We start from the raw sequence: 18,735 nt of genomic DNA on the forward strand, positions 1-18,735 counted from the left end.
GATGCACTATTGTCAAGGAAGGTGGTGGATACTTGATGACACCCATGCCAGAAGACAGCAGACTTATCTCAGCCAACGCCAACTCTGGGATGACGAAGATGAACAATATGTGGGTGCAGGACGACGTAGGTCACAATCGCCGCAAACTATCCGCTGGAGAGGATGCTCCCCAACACTCCAATCAAGGTCTCCATCACTGTTTAGAAGCTCCAGAAGATCACCTAGCTGCTGCAACCTGGAAAACTAAAGGGTGCGCCCTTCCTTGGAGGTGAGACCACCGAAGGGAAAAATCCTCTACCGTCGAGCACTACAAAAATGATAGGAAACTTCGTTGATATCCTCATGGGTGGCTGACCAACCCCAGCTCTTGTGGAATTTGGAGCATCATATTCAATCATTTTGGAGGAGTACTGTTGCCAGTTGCAGAAAATCATATTTGTCGACAACAAAACGTCTCTGCTGAAGGTGGCTAATGGGAAATATGTAAAACCTACAGGAAGATGTGTCATTCAAGTGGGTATAAGTGGCCGACTCATACCAATTCCACCAGCATGTTGGGGTTGACCTCCTCGGGTGATTTCCAACAACTGCCAGTGGCAATAGATGGATTATTGTTTGCATTAATTATCTGGCATGCTATTCTATTACAAAAGCAGTGAAAACAGCCAAATCATTTGAGGTAGTCAAATTCATCATAGAAGAGATTGTATTAAAACATGTTGCCCCATGTTTGTTAACTACAGATCAAGGGAAAGCTTTTCAAACGAATCTTGTGACAGAGATAAACTGTTGGCGCAACATTAGTCATCACATGACGACTGCCTACTATCTGTAAACTAACGGGCTTACTGAACGCCTTAATAAGTCCTTGGCCAATATGCTATCAATGTCTGTCATTGTTGAGCACAGTGACTGGGATGAGGTGCTACCTTTTGTGACGTTTGCCTACAACACTGCCAAACAAGACACCACAGGATTTACACCATTTTTCCTGGTGCATGGGCATGAGGCGACTACGATGATGGACACTGTTTTTCTGTTACATCCTGATGACGTGGATGATGACTAAATTGACCAGGTGTTAACCAGAGCTGAGGAAGCTTGGCATCTAGCTCAACTCCGCACGCTACAGGTTCAAGAAAATGATCGCCAAAGGTATGGCACGAGCCACTGCCCTGTTTTCTACCAGCATGCTGACCTCGTCTGAATCTTCACTCCTGTTCGGAAGGTTGGTCTCTCTGAGAAGCTCCTCAGGCGCTACTTTGGACCTTATAAGATTGTAAGACAGCTGTCTCAGGTTACTTATGAAGTTGAAGATTACAACCCGGACACAAGACAATGAAAGATCAGAGATATGGTCCACGTCCTTCAAATGAAGCCCTATAAGGATCCTGCAACCCAGGGTAAATTTGAAGCTACACTGACAGGCAACAAGTGGAAAGGTGATGAAGAGCATAGGAGCAAGGGAAGCTCTAAGAAGATCACCACCAGGGTGAACATCAGTCATCGGGATTCGGAGTATGCAAGACCGATGACTTGTTCCCGGACTAGGAGGATGTAATACCGAGATGCTGTTCTCTTAAGGAGGGAGCAATGTCACAGAAAAAGCTGAGTAGCACAGTCACTGCAGTGTAGTGGTAATGATACTAGACTGTTGCATGCAGGGTTGTGAGTTCAAAACTCACCTGACCTGAAAAGTTTTCATTTTAAACTGTAAAATTTTAATTTCTATATTCAATTCAAATACATTCTAGAAATATCCACAAATGTCAAGAATCATTGTACTGGAATGTGCTGTAACTGTATATATACCATATGTGTTCTGACTGGAGGCAGTTCGCTCTGCACTCTTGTGTGTGCAAGTGCTGAATAAACCTGCGTTAAGTGAAGTTAGTGTTCGTCATTCACCTAATTACACCTTCTTCTACATAACAATATAACTTTAAATCATCAGCTATAAATGAATCTTCTAGGCCTTTGTATATGAAGGTTGGTTTGTATGGACAGTTAACAAATAGTATGGAAGACATTTACTAGTATAGACAATAGAACGAGATGTATACGTGTCTGCTTTCATACACTGATTTCAGTCCTCAAGCTACTCAATTATGTCCTCATTCAAAGCTATTTATGTTTCTGTTTACCTGTATTTATCCTGAGTATTGCAATGTTGTATCTAATTGGAACTTGAGTTGTAGGCAAACTCATGCTTAACTCTTCAATTTTTTGGTCCTGTCCTCCTCAGTTGCGCGTAATACTACGGTATGTTGACGATTTTCACTTATGGACCGTCTGACAGCAACTGAATAAAACACAATTTTAGTGCCATACGCGTTTCGCCTTTATTTTCTGCAAGGCATCATCAGTGGCAGGTTGCGTAGACAGTTTCTACATATTACGCTCCTGTTGCATTTTTGGTCTTGTTCGTCTTCCTATGAGCGCCAATTTGCTGTTTTTTCTGCATTCCACAGCACTATGCACTGAACGCTTTTATTAATGCAATGTTTCTGTTGCATTAATAAAAGCGTTCAGTGCATAGTGCTGTGGAATGCAGAAAAAACAGCAAATTGGCGCTCATAGGAAGACGAACAAGACCAAAAATGCAACAGGAGCGTAATATGTAGAAACTGTCTACGCAACCTGCCACTGATGATGCCTTGCAGAAAATAAAGGCGAAACGCGTATGGCACTAAAATTGTGTTTTATTCAGTTGCTGTCAGACGGTCCATAAGTGAAAATCATCAACATACCGTAGTCATGCTTAACTCTGTTTTGGGTACCCCTGGTCACTGCGACTGTGTGTGTGTACTCAAGGAGAGTGTTCAACTATTCATTGAGGCTAGATGCTTCTTATAATTACTCTTTACACATGACTGATATGGTTATGAAATTTATTCACTTTGTTGTGTCGAAACATTCTTTGCTGATTTGTATCCGGTGTGGTTTGGATTCATGGCTCAGTCCCCACATCGTAAGCTTAGGCCCTAATATTTTTTCATTATGTTGTCCTTTCATTACTAAATATATCCTTCAATACTCTGGTTTATGTGGCCGATTGATTTTGTGTTGTATTCCTACTCATGATTGAGTATATTCTTCTGGTCTGTACCCATTGTTGTGAGTTTTTTGAGTCAGCTCACTCCTCATACACTTAGGCTCTAAATTTTTTTTTCTCTTTCAAAGATTTTGAAGTTGTGACTTTATGGATGTAAACTTATAATTTGTAATTCTAGTAATTTACTTTGTCTCTGTAATTATTTCTATTGTTTAGTGTTGCAATGTCATAGTTCTGACTTGTATAAATTGTTCCACAGATCTGAAAATCTGAATGACATGTCCTGATGTACAAATTGTGACTTGCATAGTAGATATTTTTCTTATGTTTTCTGTAATGTGTTATGAATCAATACTTCTATACATCTGTATTCTATCTTTTGGCATCATTTTCTACTCTGGTGGCAAAGCTTATAGTCTGTCACAAAATATTGTAAACACATTGTTTCCAAACTTTGTGAGGGGCATATTGTAAATGGACACCCTCCTCTAACATTACCTTTCTTCAGCAGATGTTATTGATACCAAAATTACTTTCTGCCTTTTAAATGGGTTAATATTATCTCAACTGTTTTTCTAAAAGGATTTCATATGATTTGTACATGATGTGGTATATTTCAGGCTATAATCCATAAAAAGAAATTATTTTCATTCTCACAATTTTTATGTACAAACACTGTGTGTACAGTTAAATTTACTCTTGTTTTAGAAACACTTAAAATTTCAAAATATCTGCCACACTTAAAAGTTCTATTAATAATTGTGCAATCTGGCAATATTTATTATGTTTATTTCTCGAATCATTGACAAAATAATGTTATAAATTGGTGAAAATTCATTTGTCAAGAAAACTGGTAAACTCTCTGGAATATTGTTAGTATCAAAGAATGGATAAGTCACTCATGCTTCTGATGTGATCGGACATGTTTCTATGTTTGGCAATAACAATGTAATTTTTTATTTTGAAGTGGAAATTGCAAAGACAGTGTGACATAGAAAAATGTGAAAGAATAAAAACTACAGATACAGAAATTACTTCTCAGGCAATTCTTTCAAGAGTTATCAAGTCAATTGGAACCATTAGAAACTATAAAGTCGAAAATTTCAGCTTCAAAAATCAGCCCCCGGACTGAGGAACTGGAGCCAACTACAAGAAAAGAAGGTAAGTTAAATGTTTATTGTAAATCTCACTCATCTTCAATCTTATTAAAAGAGTTAATTATGAAGTGAGTGACAATCAACAAATGATGTGAGGGAGGGGTAGATTACAGCATGCATTTCATAAAGTAGACAACACACTCCTTAATCTCTCTTTGTGTTCCTCAATTGTGTTTGAAAAAATTACTGTGTCTTCAAGATACATGAGACACATAGCGGGCCTCAAAGCCCTCAATAGTAGTAAGTCAGGGAACCTCTGAAAAGTGGCAGGCATGTTCCTTAGACCAAAAGGCATATGGAGAATCTCATATAATCTGGTAGGAACCACAAAGCCAGTTCTGCGTTGATCTCATGGTGCAATAGGAATTTGGTGGTACCCAGAGTGCATGTCAAGTGTGGTAAAATATGCGCAATTCCCTAATCAGTTTAATGTTTTGTCAATACAGGGAAGAGGGTAAGTTTCAGGGGTAGTGACTTTGTTTACAGCTCTCATAGAAACACAAAGATGATAGGATTTCTCTCCATCTAATAATTTTTGGACTGCAACTACAGGTGATGGTCATGTGCTTGCAGAGGGTTGAGTTATCTCTGCAGCAAGCTGCAGTTGAATAGTTTCTTCAACAAGATTGCAAGTGAAATGGTAACCTATAAGTTTTCTGAGCAATCCATCTAGTGTCTCCCGTGGTAATTTCGTGCTGTAGGAGATCATTTGCTGACAAATACTACCACTTCTCAAATAGCCACACATGTTTCTTCAGAACTGGGTACGAAAGATTCTGATATGACTTAGAGGCCTAACTGCATGAACCTTTCTCATTGGCAAATTCTTCCTCTTACTTTGCTTAAGCTGTTCTTCACATTGAACTTCTTTTTCTACACACTCTTCTCCACCTGCCAATATCGTTTCACAAGGAATCTCAATATCTCCTCAACTGAAACTGTCAATATAAACTGGTACTCCAAATTTCTTTCTTAAAACTTCTGGTTTACTTATGCTTCTCTTAACATGGATTTGCAACCAGTCAATGACATTGTTCTGGCTGAGCAGATCAACCAGAAAGTCAAATCTCAGTAGTATTCAAGTTTTCACATCAGTCCAGAGAATTTTTCACACACCATCACTAATCCTGACAGGGTGTGGTAGTTTTTATCACCCATATACTTGGTTCTATTAGAGCTTGTGGAGAGGCCTCGTATCACAGGTTCCTCATGACTGAGATGCACGCTTACTGCCAAAACAGTAGGTTGTCTCACCGAACTGAACAGTTCGCACCTTGTAATCTATAACCAACTGAAAATGGTGCAGGAATCATTCCCTAAAATGATATCAAAATCTCATTTGTCTCTCCTCACTATCCCCATGTCAAACCCATATTTTTCCCATCAGTTTTCACATCAACAAAACAAGTTCTAGCTGGTATTATCATCTTCTCAACTAAGCCACTTATATTATACTGTGGTGGCATGAGCATGTGTCTGCCTTGTTGGGACACAAATAAAACACTAATCTCAGATCTGATATCTACTAACTCAGGGACAGTCTTCCCTCTGAGCTTACTCTCTAGTACTAAATTCATCACCTCACTAATCCTTCCCTTCTTGACTGGATTCATAGTTCCAGCTGGGGGTAAGAGTGGGTGGCAGGGCCTGCCCCTTTCTCATTTCCCCATTGTGTGTTGTTCCACTGAGGTTTCCTAATTTTTCTTTTATCATTTTGCAGAGGGGCAAAAATTTTGTCTCCAGCGTTGTGGACAAACTTCATCAAGCTGATTCTATAACTCTAATTTGTCAAGTGCCATTTGATTAAGCTGCATTTCTAAGAGTGAGAGTTGACCCACTTCATCATAAGATGCAGCAGCTGCTCTGGCAAAGTACGCAAGGACATATCAGGCAGGATTACAATAATAGGCCCATGATTTCTGTAGACCAACAATGTTACAAAAGAGGGATTTCAATAGTAATCTATACTAGACTAAGCAGTGACAGGTTCCTGTCATGGATGCTCACAGCACAGGCAGTGAAGAAAAGTAAGGACACATAGCAGTGACTCTTACATTAACATCCCATGTCAAAGGGGGCAGCGGCCAAGGTGGTGGTGTCAATGGACCAGAGGCAGGGTGTCACTGGGGTCAAGATGATGAAGGCAGTGACAGCAGCACCTGCATACAACAGCATGGCGTAGTCCAGAAGAGTGTGACCATGCAGCAAAGGGGCTGTCTATGGCCTAGATCATTGACGGTATGTTCCACACTTGTTGACACACTGTAAGCGCACAATATGCACTTCCAAGCACAAACAAGACATTGAAATTTTCTATCATTGGTCAGGGTACATGGTAGCTATCAGTCTAATGGGCTCTGTCAGCTTGTACCCATCAAATTAAAGTAGTAACAATCCACAAAGGAAATGTGTGACCAGGACCTAATGGTGAGCTCATCCCATTTCAGCTAACACTACTTTGTACATGCTGCACTTGGTCAGGATGGGAAAATGAGTGGGAGGTTGGGTGTCCAGTGGTGTTAGTAGAATCCCTTCAAAAGAAAAGACTGTTTCCAGTCCAGTGGAGGTTTTATTTCTCCAAAATTTTACACCTAAGAGGTACACTAAATTCAAACTCCCTACAGCAACAGGAGGCTGTTGCAGTTACAATGAAAGGCATTGTGCCTTCAAAAGCAGGAACTAATGGACACATCTGATCATGAGCTGAGCTGGCAGGCAAGATAACATTCTTAATACCGACATAGTCTCGTCAACACATGTGGCACATCCCACTCGACCATCCCCAGTTCTCCTATTGGTATGCAGAGGGTGTATCAGTGCACATTCCTCCATCAGTGGCACTCAACATAGCGTCCATATTCAGCGGTACATCCGTGGGATGATGTTCACATGGTGCTAAGCAAAACATCCACTACTGTGTCAACCCAGGCACAGCCACTGTCCTACCAAACAGGCAGTACCATATGTCATAAGAAAGACAGTTAAAATGTAAAATACAGAATGATTCTCCTTTGAATAAAACTGCTTGCCACACACAGCACACAGGCATCACCACTACAGATGGTGAAGGAAAGTTATGTATCATGATGAATTTGTGAGGACTACAGGCATATCTTTGCTCATACTATCCCCTATAGATACCCTGTGCCCAGACTTCAATAGCAGTTTTCACGGTGGTCATTTCTTCAGCATTATCGATTATGATGAATCCTTCATGTGGGTTCCAGTGGCCTCTCAGGTGTAACATCAGATAGCTTTGACTATGTCATTTGGCCTTTTTCAACAAAACACAATGTGTTGTGGCTTTCAAAACACTGCTCAAAAGTGGTAGCATTTCATGGATGAGATACTGGTATTTCTCACCTGAAAGAGGAACACATCAATCAGCTGCAAGCATTACTCAAGACACTGGACAGTTATGGGCTGAAGATTAACTGAGACAAAAGTATGTATGTTGTACAAGAGGTTAAATTCCTCAGTTATATTGCTCAGAGTCTGGCACTTCTATCACTCCTGAGGAAGTAGCTTAATTTCATGTGTACAGCATTGTCTGTGACTTTTAAATGCCTCTGCTGCTTTCTTGGGATGCTGAATCACTATCACAGGCATTTTCCCAATTTAACTGAGACAAGGGCCAATGAATGGTTTCCTTAAGGGCAAGAACATGTCGGGGAGTAAAAATGTCCAGTGGAATCTTGATGCCACTCAAGCATATGGGGCTCTCAAAATGGCTTTTGCAAGTAATATCCTGTTAAGCCCTCCTGATCCCCAGTGCATTCATTGTCTTAATAGTGTACAAAAGTCAGACAGCAGTGGGGGCAGTGTTGCAGTAAATGATTTTGTCAATGTAGCACACTTTGACATATTTCTTGAAGAGCCTTTCAGAGCAAAAGAGAAACTGCAGTGCCTTTTGTTTGGGAGCTACTGTTCATTTATGTGGTGGTTAAGCATTTTTTGGCATGGTTGGAGGCCAGCTGTTTAAAATTTCTGTGGATTACAAACCACTGGCTTCTATTTTCAGATGCATGACTGAGCTCAGATCTTCCCAGCAAGTGTGACAAGCTAGTTTTATCACACTGTTTTCTACTGATATAAAGCACACTGCAGGGCAGCTGAATAAAGCAGCCAACTGTTTATGTCACAAATGTGCAGTTATCTCTGCTGTTGATTGGGCAGCAGTGGCTACCAAGCAGGAGGTTGAGTCCCTTCTTTCACACTGCCACATAGAACCTGATTCAACTGGATTGCATCTGCAATGCATGCCACTATAGGGCTCTGTGCTATAGCTCTGGTGCAGCACAGTAGATAACAGGATCCATCTGTCCATCCCAGCGATGTGGTGTCAAGGTGTTTTCAGATGTATTCCACAGTTTATTGCTCCCAGAGAGCATCTGCAATGTTGTATCAGAGAAAGTTGTGTGGCAGGGAGTGCAGAGATATTGTCATTCGTGGGCTCAGAGCTCCATTCTGTGTCAAAAGTATAAAGTCTCGCAACACATATCTTCCCTTGTGGAAGCTTTCCCCTTGATTATCTTCATGTTAATACTGTCATGGTTCACTACTCCTGTCTGAGAGCTTTCATTTTTATGGTTTCAATGGTAGACAGATTTACTAGATATTGTGAAGCAGTTCCTGTCCCTGACATTTTGGCTATTTCAGTCATATGTATTATTGTTTCAGTGTCAATTTCCTAATTTTGTATCCCTCAGGTGACAACACCAGACACAAATGGGCAGTTTGATTTTGAACATTTGCATTTGTGCAGTCTTAAACATGTCAGGACTATGAGCTAGCACCGCACACTCAAAGCTGCTTTATCCTGCTATGCAGAGTCACGGATGAGCACATTTCGGATAGTGCTGTCTGGGTTGAGAACTGTTGTTATGAAAGACATAGGATCGTCCCTTACCCAGCTGATGTATGGTGAAGCTTCAAAAATACTGGACAAGTTCTTCTCAGCCTCCTCCCAGTTTATTGGCTGGGGAGTATACCAATTTTTTGCAAATGTTCCAAATGCAGACACAGTCTCCAACCTGTGCAGTACAATACCTGGCCCTTCTTCTATCACAAATATCTCTTTACATGATCACACTTACTCCTCAGTATGCTGGCCCATTTCAAGTAATTGACAGGAATGACAAAACATTTGTTATCAATGGAACTGGAAGACAGATCATCTTAATCCCACTTATACTGACAACGACCAACCTAGCCCACCACGTGAGCCAAGGTGAGGATCTGTACATGAAAACTGGGGTCATTAGGATTTACGCTTACAGGCACCTCCTCCCTTACAGTCACATGTTTTACAGAGGTGATCTGGCAGAGTAGTGATGTGCAGGTTTCAATGAGCTTGCAGTGCACCAGCTTGTTTGCAATTGATGAAGATGGTGAACTTCCACGACAATGACCAACGTAAAGGTAACATTTGGCAGATGTGGTGGAGCTACAGCTCTCCAAAATGGGAGGGGGTTGATATGGTGCACATATTGAGTTTTTAATCTGTTCTAGGTTTCATGATGCTGTGAGGTGTGGAAATATATAATGAAGTGTTTGTATTAACAAGCTTATGCACTGAAGGCTGTGATATTGTTATCCCCTAAGAGGTAACTGTCATATAAATTTAAACTTAAGGGATTTAGTAATAAAATGTAAATAAGAACTTAATACACTGTAAAACATAAAATATATCTAATGCTGTAATCTGGACTATAAATGCAATAAACTTTAGAATACTCTATGTAATTTTCATTTTAGAATCAAAATTTTAATACCTATATGTAATCATACATCATTATCAATTGAAATATATCAAACACCTGAATAAATAAATAAATTTCCCAGTTGTCTGCTTAATTGTGAAAAGCAAAGAAAAAGGTACATAGCTTTGTGCTACAATCTTACTTGTAATGATGATGATGACGAGGTCCCATACTCTGAGGAGTGTAGGGAACGATGCTGGAGCCCCGCACCACTGACTAGGCAAGGTCCTAGTGGAGGTGGTTTGCCATTGCCTTCCACCAACCATAATGGGGATGAATGATGATGATGAAGATGACACAAGAACACTCAGTCATCTCGAGGCAGGGAAAATCCCTAACCCCACCGGTAATCGGACCCAGGACCCCGTGCATGGGAAGGGAGAACGCTACCTCAAGACCAAGAGCTGCGGACTAAATGTGTAACATGCTTCGTAAATTATCTGAGGCAATGTATAGATTACTGACTTTAAATGCTTACTGTTGGCCATTATGAACAATGTGTCCAACTCTTATATTAACCAAGAGACATGGAAAACTCACAGAAAATACTTTGGTGAGTGCAACATTAAATATGTCAAAACCATCAATAAATTAACAACAGCCAAGTAATGGACATTCAATGTGTCTGATGTATCTCTTCTGTGTTCATGTTCTCTGGAGTGTTTCTTAAGTTTGGTTCTCTGTCTTTCTATATGAAAATAAAGTATTTGATATTAAAAGCATGTCCAAGCATACATTGCTGACACCAAAGTGGTGGCCCCAGAGTGTGAATGAGTTTGTTTATATTCTCAATGGTGTACTTCTATGCTTTTGTGCTGTGGCTAATCTGTTGCACACTGCAAAGACAGAGCAGCAGAGTTTCCCATTATCCAGCTCTACTCCTCAACTTACTGCTGCTGCAGTTCTCAACTGTATTTCTGATGGTGGCAATGGCTCAAGATTGTGTAACATAAATATTCTGACTTTATGGAAAACAAGGCCCTAATTGTGGTTGGCTCAGGTGTAGGCCTCTTTCCAACTTTATAGCATTGTGTCCTCAACACTGATGGATATGCTGTAGTTATATCCCAGCAGGAGCTGAAATTCATTGAAAAGTTGGACGATATTTTACCACAACATTCTTTTGTTGTTCCTGAAGATACTGTTTTACATCATTTCTTGGTACTACTGGAATTGAACCTGAGTGTAATTATGGGCAGTGGTTTCTGGGCTAGTAGTTCTCTGTAACAAGAGCTGCATTTGCTTCAGGCTTTGGTGGGAGTGGAACTTTTATCAGAGCAATCACTGACACTTTTTTTGCCTGTGATGATTGCCACAAGATGTGCATGCAGTACTATCTGGTTTTCCTGAACTTTCATTTATGATTTAGCACAGAAGTGGAAGCTGTAGCAACAACTAGTGCTTATAACAATAATTTATATGCTGCTTTAGACAAGGTTATGGAGGGGCAACTCTACATTGCACATCCCAGTGAGAGTGGCCTGGACTCATGTTCTGCATGCTTCTGAGCATGACAGAACCACCTACAAAAAGAATTTTCAATAAAATTACTAGTCTTAATGCTAAGATGGACAATAGCTGCAGGAAGACAGTAAGAAAGCAATACAAACATTCTCCTTGCCAAAATGAATAGTTCTGGTATCACAGATGTTTTGCATAAAGTGCAAGACATTGTATAATGCCTTGCAATTTCCCAAACACCACCAACTGACGCATATAGGTGTGCAAGCCCATGTAAAAGTTATACAATACATACCTTGTTTCAAACATGCTATGCTTTCAGTGGTGAGTGGTTCAGCAAAACTTTTCACCGCTGACAAGACATCAGGATAATATTTTGGTTGATTCAGGATCTGAGATGAGTATGATTATAAGGAATGTTGATGACATGTCTCATTTTTATGGTTTTCCGATATTAATGGCAGTGAGTAATGCCCACATTCAGACATTTGGGAGGAAGACACTGACATCAGATATGCAAAAAGATTTTTCTCCAACAAGGTCTTTCTGGGTGACAGACATTTGAGGCCTATACTAGGTGCCAATTTTTTGTCTTATTTCTCCTTAGCACCCACTTCTTAACAGTTAATTGATAACTATTACATATGCAGCATAGCTCATGACTGAGTCAGAGCATGTTATGTGCAATATCTCCATCACTGTATACACAAAGGTGTCTGTGATTTCTATGCCTTCCATGAAATGGAATAATGTCACTCTGTGGAATGCACTAGCATGTGTCATAAAGAAGTGTTTGGCATCTGTTTCCCTTGACTCGATACAGCTAGTTGCATTAGCTGTGGAATGTGAGGTTTTGGAACGAAAGTTTGAGCAAATTGAGATTTTGTACCACCTTGGAGAAATGCAATGGAGTTCTCAGACAATGTATTGTTGCTACAGAGTGGGTGCTTCAAAATGTATGGAGAGAGATGCATTGCCAGTAGATAACTGCTACGCCTCAGCCAGCAGACCTCTCTCTTCCTCCTCCTCCCTCTTCCAAGGCCATGCAGTGAAGGGACAATGTGAACACTCTATGACTCATTGCATTTGCATCACACCTAATCAGTCTGTTGCAAGTTAGCCAAGAAGGTTGCCCCAGACAAGTTGAAGTGTGCTAAACCCATGTTTGATTATGTTAGTGGATAGGACAATTTCACACTCACACAGTGCATAGGTTGCACCATTGGAAATGGTTAAGAAAAACAATGGATCCTGGCATTTATGTGGGGATTATAGGGGGCTGAATGCAAACACAACCCTTGAAAGATATCCTGTTCTGAATGTCTTAGACTTTACATGTAACCTGAATGGTGCTACTGTTTTCATTGTGTTAGACTGTGCCAAAGCACTTGCACAAGAACCCATGACTGAGATGGACAAGCACAAGACTTCTATTACAGCTCCATTCAGCTTATTTTAGCACAGCATGATGCCTTTTGGATTTTGAAATGCTGCCCAGATATGGCAGCAGTTCATGGATGAGTGCTGCACTGTGTGGACTGTGTATTTCACTATGTTGACATTGTTGTGGTGTTCTCAAGGAATGTGGAAGTGCATGTCTCCCATTTTCAAGAGGTAAAACAATGGTTAGGTTACTATGGGCATGTGGTTGACAAGGACAAATGCATGTTCAGTGAAGGCAAGGTGCATGTTTTAGGGTATGCAGTTTCCCAAAGTTGGACATTTCCTAACCTCAAAAAGGTCTAAGATATTTTTAAAATGCCTCTGCTTTTTGTGATAAATGACCTTTGTAGATAGGTAGGCACGATAAATTATTACGGCTGACATTTACATCATCTGGCAAAGAATAATGGTCCAATCAATGATTCGTTGAATGGAAAAAACACACTGGAAAGCTGGAGGTCCCCTGGAACACTGATGCTAAAGAGGTTTTGAGGCTATTAAGACTGTTTTGGAGTCAGTTACACTTTTATCACACCCTCTTCCTGGACCTCTAGCGGCATTATTTGTGGACATGAGTCAGTCAGCAATAGGATTTGTATAGCAGCAATGGGTGATGGCAATGTGGCATCCATTATCATTTTTTTCCAAGAATGTCTCTCCACTAAAGACGAGATGGAGTGCTTTTGAAAGAGAATTGCCAGATATTTACCAGTGTCTGGGCAGGAGTTTAAGATTTTTACAGATCATAAACTTTAACTTTGATTTTTCAAAGAACGTCTGAGCTAAATTCACCCCGCCAATACAGTATATATTGATCAACTTTCCAGTGATCTAAACTACATTGCTGGCTTATAAAATGATGTTGCTGGCTGCTTGTCACATAGCTGCTTGTCCATTGTGACAATTGAACTGGGAGGCAGTGGCCACAGAACAGGAATCAGTTCTACTCTTCTGAAGTGTCACACAGACCCTGCTTCTACTGTGTTTTGACAACATCAGGTGCGACTTCATGGATCTCCAATTTTTGTCTGGTGTGACATGGCAAATAGTGAGATGCAGCTGTTCATACCAGTCTGTCAATGACAATGATGCTTAATGACCTCCATGAATTGGTGCATTCTGGAATCAAGCATTCACCAAACTAGTTTCAGGTAAAGTTGTGTAGCTGGGAAACAAACAGGATTGTTAATGCTGGATCAATTATTGTTTGCAATGCCAAAAGTGCAAAATCAGTTGCCATACATCATCCACCATGGATGAGTTTCCCTCTCTATCCCATAGATTTGCACTTATGCATGTAGACGGAGGGGTCACTTCTTCCGCTGATAGTTTCTTCTTTGTCATGACTGTGATCAACAGATTTACACAGTCGCCAGAAGCAGTTCCAGTTCAAGACATTTCTGTGATTTCAGTTGCTCTGAAAGTCACATCTGCTTAGTTTTCAAGATTTGGTAATCCCAAAGTCATAATATCTGACAGAGGCAAACAATTTGACAGCCAGCTGTTCTACATTATTATGGCTCTCTAGATGTAAGTATGTGCATACTACCAAGCTATTATCCATGCAGTAATTCATGGTGGAATGTGTGCACTGTACAATGAATATTGCTTTTTCATGTCAGGCTGGGTTGTGAATAGCTGCTTCACCTTTTGTTTTCTTGGGATTAAGGACAATGGTGAAGGAGGCCCTCAATTGTCACAGGGCTCAATTTGTTTGTGGACAAGGATTAAAAGTACCTGTATAGTTTTTCTCATCTGATTCTGCTCTATGTGTTGGGGTAGAATATTATAGACAGCTTTCATAAAACTTTCAAGCCCAAATGTGATTGCCCAAACTGACCCCTCAGGTATGGCATGGAATTTGACAATTTTTCTAATCAAAAGAACTGTTAACCAGTCATTTTCTTTGGGTAAGGGATGATACTGTCAAACTACCTCTCTGGTCACTGTACAATGGTCCATTTTTTGTTACTATCAGAAATGATAGGACATTTGTTGTTGGCAGAAATGGAAAGAGTAACACTGTTTCAGAAGACTGAAACCAGCATTCACCGATGATGGTGTTCCCCCACCACGGACACATCAGACTGTGTTGTTCCTGAATAGCCTTTACCAGATCTCCTTCCCCTTCTTTCATTCTCCCTGCAACACAAATGCACTCTGGTAAACATGTGAAGTGGTTTTTTCATTGGCTAGTGATGCCACTGCATTCTCTTTTAGTGGGAATTGAGTTTTATTCTAGTTAGCTCCCTGAAAAATGGGAGGGCGGGGGAGGCTGATGTGGCAAGTGCAACTTGTGATATATCTCTGGTGTGTGTTCATATTCTTTGTAGCCTGTACTAGGGCATTTTGCTTAAGTTGTGGTTCTCTGTCTTACTGTATGAAAATAAAGTGTTTTATATTAAACGTGTGTCCAAGCATATATCACCAACCCAAAAATATCGGTGGTGAGCTTTTTTGCATTAATTAGAACAAATAGACCTTTGCTGTCAAGAAGTATTTAGGAAAACATAATGAGAGGGTTTGAAAAAGCTGGTGATTGTAAACTGTCAAAACTGTCAACTTGTGTACTGTCACCTCCCAGATGAAACAACTGTGCAATGATAATGTAAATAACAGTTAATAATTCCATATTTTTCAGTGATATATTTGTTTTATTTACCTCACTGTCTTCGTTTGCATTGTAAAAACTCATTTCAAGCATGAGATAGTGAAGTTCACCTTTACCATAAAGTCAAAGTTGTGGTTATGAATATGAAGCTGGTATCTGTACAGATATCATTGGTGATCTTGCACATCTAGAATAACGAAATTATTATGAAATCTAGATCTTTAGCTGATTACAGGCACTGATAAATATCAGCGGGGACAGTTGAAAAATCTGTGCCCCAACTGGGACTCAAACCCAGGACCTCCTGCTTACATGGCAGACACTCTATCCGACTGAGCCACTGAGGTCACAGACAATAGTGCGGCTGCAGGGACTTATCTCTGGCACACTCCCCATGAGACCCACACTTTATGACTTACTGTTCGCACACTACATTTGTAGTGCCCCTGCCCACTATACTTATAACTCGTGGCAGTCAATCTGTAACACCATAATCGATTGTGAGTAGTTTATACAGTGTAATTTATTATGTGAAGTATAAAGTGTTTACTCTTTACTACTTAATGTCTTTGCATTACTGTAAGGATATGGAGTTTAGCAAAATATGTATTGTAGAATTACTGTAATATAAAAACTGGTTCATACTTAGGAATTTTGTATTGTATAATATAAAAGATATATTGATTCCCCTCCACTATGGAAGTGGTTTGGCATGCAAAGAAAAGGTGAGAGTGGCAGTCAGGCTGAGTGGGAAGTGAGAGAGCACAATAGGCAGCCAGTGGCCAGCAGTTGTGGAGTCAACACTGCAGGTGCCGAGTGAGGCGTTCGGTATCTTCATCTATGATGGAACGACCTCAGATGTGGTTACTGCTAAAAAAGGGTGGTCTCACATTGGGAATGGCTCTAAAATTAATATTTACATTGCCAAGAAGAAATGAAATAGAGCAATAATCCGCCAGGGGAGAGACCAGGTAGCCGCCACGGCTATTGCGCCACTGATCCAACAAATTCAGGAGGTTAGTAACTGTATATGAGTATGAACCATTGTGTTTTTGTGTTTAATTTTGCAATAATAATGCTAGTGTTGCAAAAACTGGTATTTGAACCATGAAATTTCCCCTTCAATCAACCAAGCAGGGTCCTTTCCTCAAAGTATTTAAGTCCGAGTATCCTATTTGTGAAACACTAATATTAATCTATTTTATTTTATGCTGAATTTATGAAAAGCTCCAATTTACTTTGAATAGCTTCTAATTTATAAGTGTCATTGTTTAATGTGTAGTGAAAACTACTCGCTTCACAAGTAATATAAGGAGTACATAATATTTATCACATGAAAATTTTTTAATTTTCTATGATATATTTCAACAGGAAAGTGCCATATGGTTAGTACTAATGAATTTAAATGTGATTGGTTAAAATAAATTGCTTCACAAGTGATGAAAGAGACAGAAAAATTTGAAACCTTTTGAATATTTGCTTTAATTTGAACTTTCTTACCAACCTAGATAAAAATATTGCTAGTGTATATTGTTTTCAAGCTTTGAGGGCTAAATGAACTTAAGTGAGGTTGTAGTTCAACATTTATTATAATGCAAGGATTTTCTGTGAAGTGTGCTTATTTGTGGATAAAGGAGTGTTCAGTTTGTAGTAGTCCACTATAATATTTAATAAAAGAATAAGTCAAACTGAGAGAAGGTTTCTGTTAATGAACCTGAAACACTGACAAAGTGGAATGCATATTAAATGTGAATTTCATTGCATTTGTGATATTATAAGTGTGTTAACCTAAATTGAACCATGGTCAGATGCTATTTAGTCTCATTTTAGCCTTTGAGAACATTTTTTGTACTGAACTGTTGTAACTGGTCTGTGATGTCCTGGAGGCTGGAAATGGGTTGGAGTTAACAACCAACCTGGTCACACTCATCTACTATCAGGGACAGATCAGGGGATCCAGCTGGCCATGGGAATGCCTCAACATCATGAAGATAGCTTGCAGACACATGTTCCATGTGTGGACAGGCATTGTCCTATTGAAAAATGGCACCATATACTGACACGTAATAGGTAACACATGAAGATGCAGGATGTGTGTGAAGTACAATTGTGCCATGAGAGTTCCTTCCATGACCACCAACCTTGACCTGAAGTCATCCCCAAAGGCTATCCTCATGACATCTAGAGCAACATTGCTGTGCTTCTCCAAAACTTTGGAAGTACATGACCTCTGCCCAGGTCACTGCCATACTTGTCAACAAAGGTAAACTGTGGTGATGCAGATCCTCGATTCACTGCTAAACACAATGAAGCACTATTCATCTGCAGTTCATGCTTCTTGGTTTCAACCCTACCACAAACACAGCCATTTCTGTTGAAGTGTTACCAGCATCCTCCACATGGGACAGATTATCCTAGTTTGGCTGCTGCTGATCTCAAGCCAATGATGTGGAATAACACAGAGCATTGTAGGGAGTCTGTTACCTGTCCTCAGGTGGCACACACAAGTACGAAGGCATTATCATGTGCTTGATGCACAATACAGTCATCTTCCCTTATGGTCAGATGCAATTGACAAGAACTTTGAGAACAAGTATGCCTGTCCTCACATTCCCATGCAGTCCAACATCAGGCAACCATTACATCTGAGTGCCACTAAACTCTGGATATTGGATAATTTGACCATATGACCAAATGGGGTCTCTCAATAAGGCCTATTTCAGAATTTGTCAGTTACTTATACCAACATCTCAGACCGGTACACAGAATCTCTGTATTGTTAAAAGTGTTCACTCTGCATCTAACACTGTTCACAACAGTTCCAAAATAAATAAACAGGAAGGACACTAATGCACTTTGGTGGCAACTCTATCTGCAACAAATAATAGCAATTCTAATCATTTACATGTTTCTCAATGGTGTGATCATTTAGAAAGTTACATAGAAATCTGACCGTGTCTACTGGGTGATTCACTTTCTTTGTCAAGTAGTGTAGTGTATTTGCAAATCTTTTAGGATTGGCATTACAAGAGCTTAAATCATGTAGAAAGTGACTGCAGTAACTGAATACCTACCCATAGTGAAGACTGTTTTTGGTATAGTAGTTACAGCTGGACAATCATATGTAATAGGCAGACACACAGATCCCACTTTGGCCAAGCATGGGTTGCCAATTGGTGGCCATGTTTTTGCCAACAGTGTAAACCATAATTTTTGCTGGGTGTGTCCTATATAAAGAAAAGAAGA

The 18,735-nt window shown here is 40.0% G+C and overlaps 1 protein-coding gene and 1 non-coding gene across 2 annotated transcripts in view; both read right to left on the reverse strand.

Moving 5' to 3' along the window:
• LOC126481711 (uncharacterized) overlaps positions 1-18,735 on the reverse strand; it is a 100,151-nt gene that overhangs the window by 40,060 nt on the left and 41,356 nt on the right. Inside the window, exon 4 of the mRNA XM_050105661.1 lies at positions 18,564-18,716. Within this exon, the coding sequence (XP_049961618.1) occupies positions 18,564-18,716 (153 nt within the window). The remainder of the gene's footprint in view (positions 1-18,563; positions 18,717-18,735) is intronic.
• Trnat-ugu (transfer RNA threonine (anticodon UGU)) lies at positions 15,763-15,836 on the reverse strand. Its single transcript has one exon. It is a non-coding gene; the product is annotated as a tRNA-Thr (tRNA).

The sequence above is a fragment of the Schistocerca serialis genome, chromosome 5 (genome assembly GCF_023864345.2).
Source record: "Schistocerca serialis cubense isolate TAMUIC-IGC-003099 chromosome 5, iqSchSeri2.2, whole genome shotgun sequence".
Lineage (NCBI taxonomy): Eukaryota > Metazoa > Arthropoda > Insecta > Orthoptera > Acrididae > Schistocerca > Schistocerca serialis.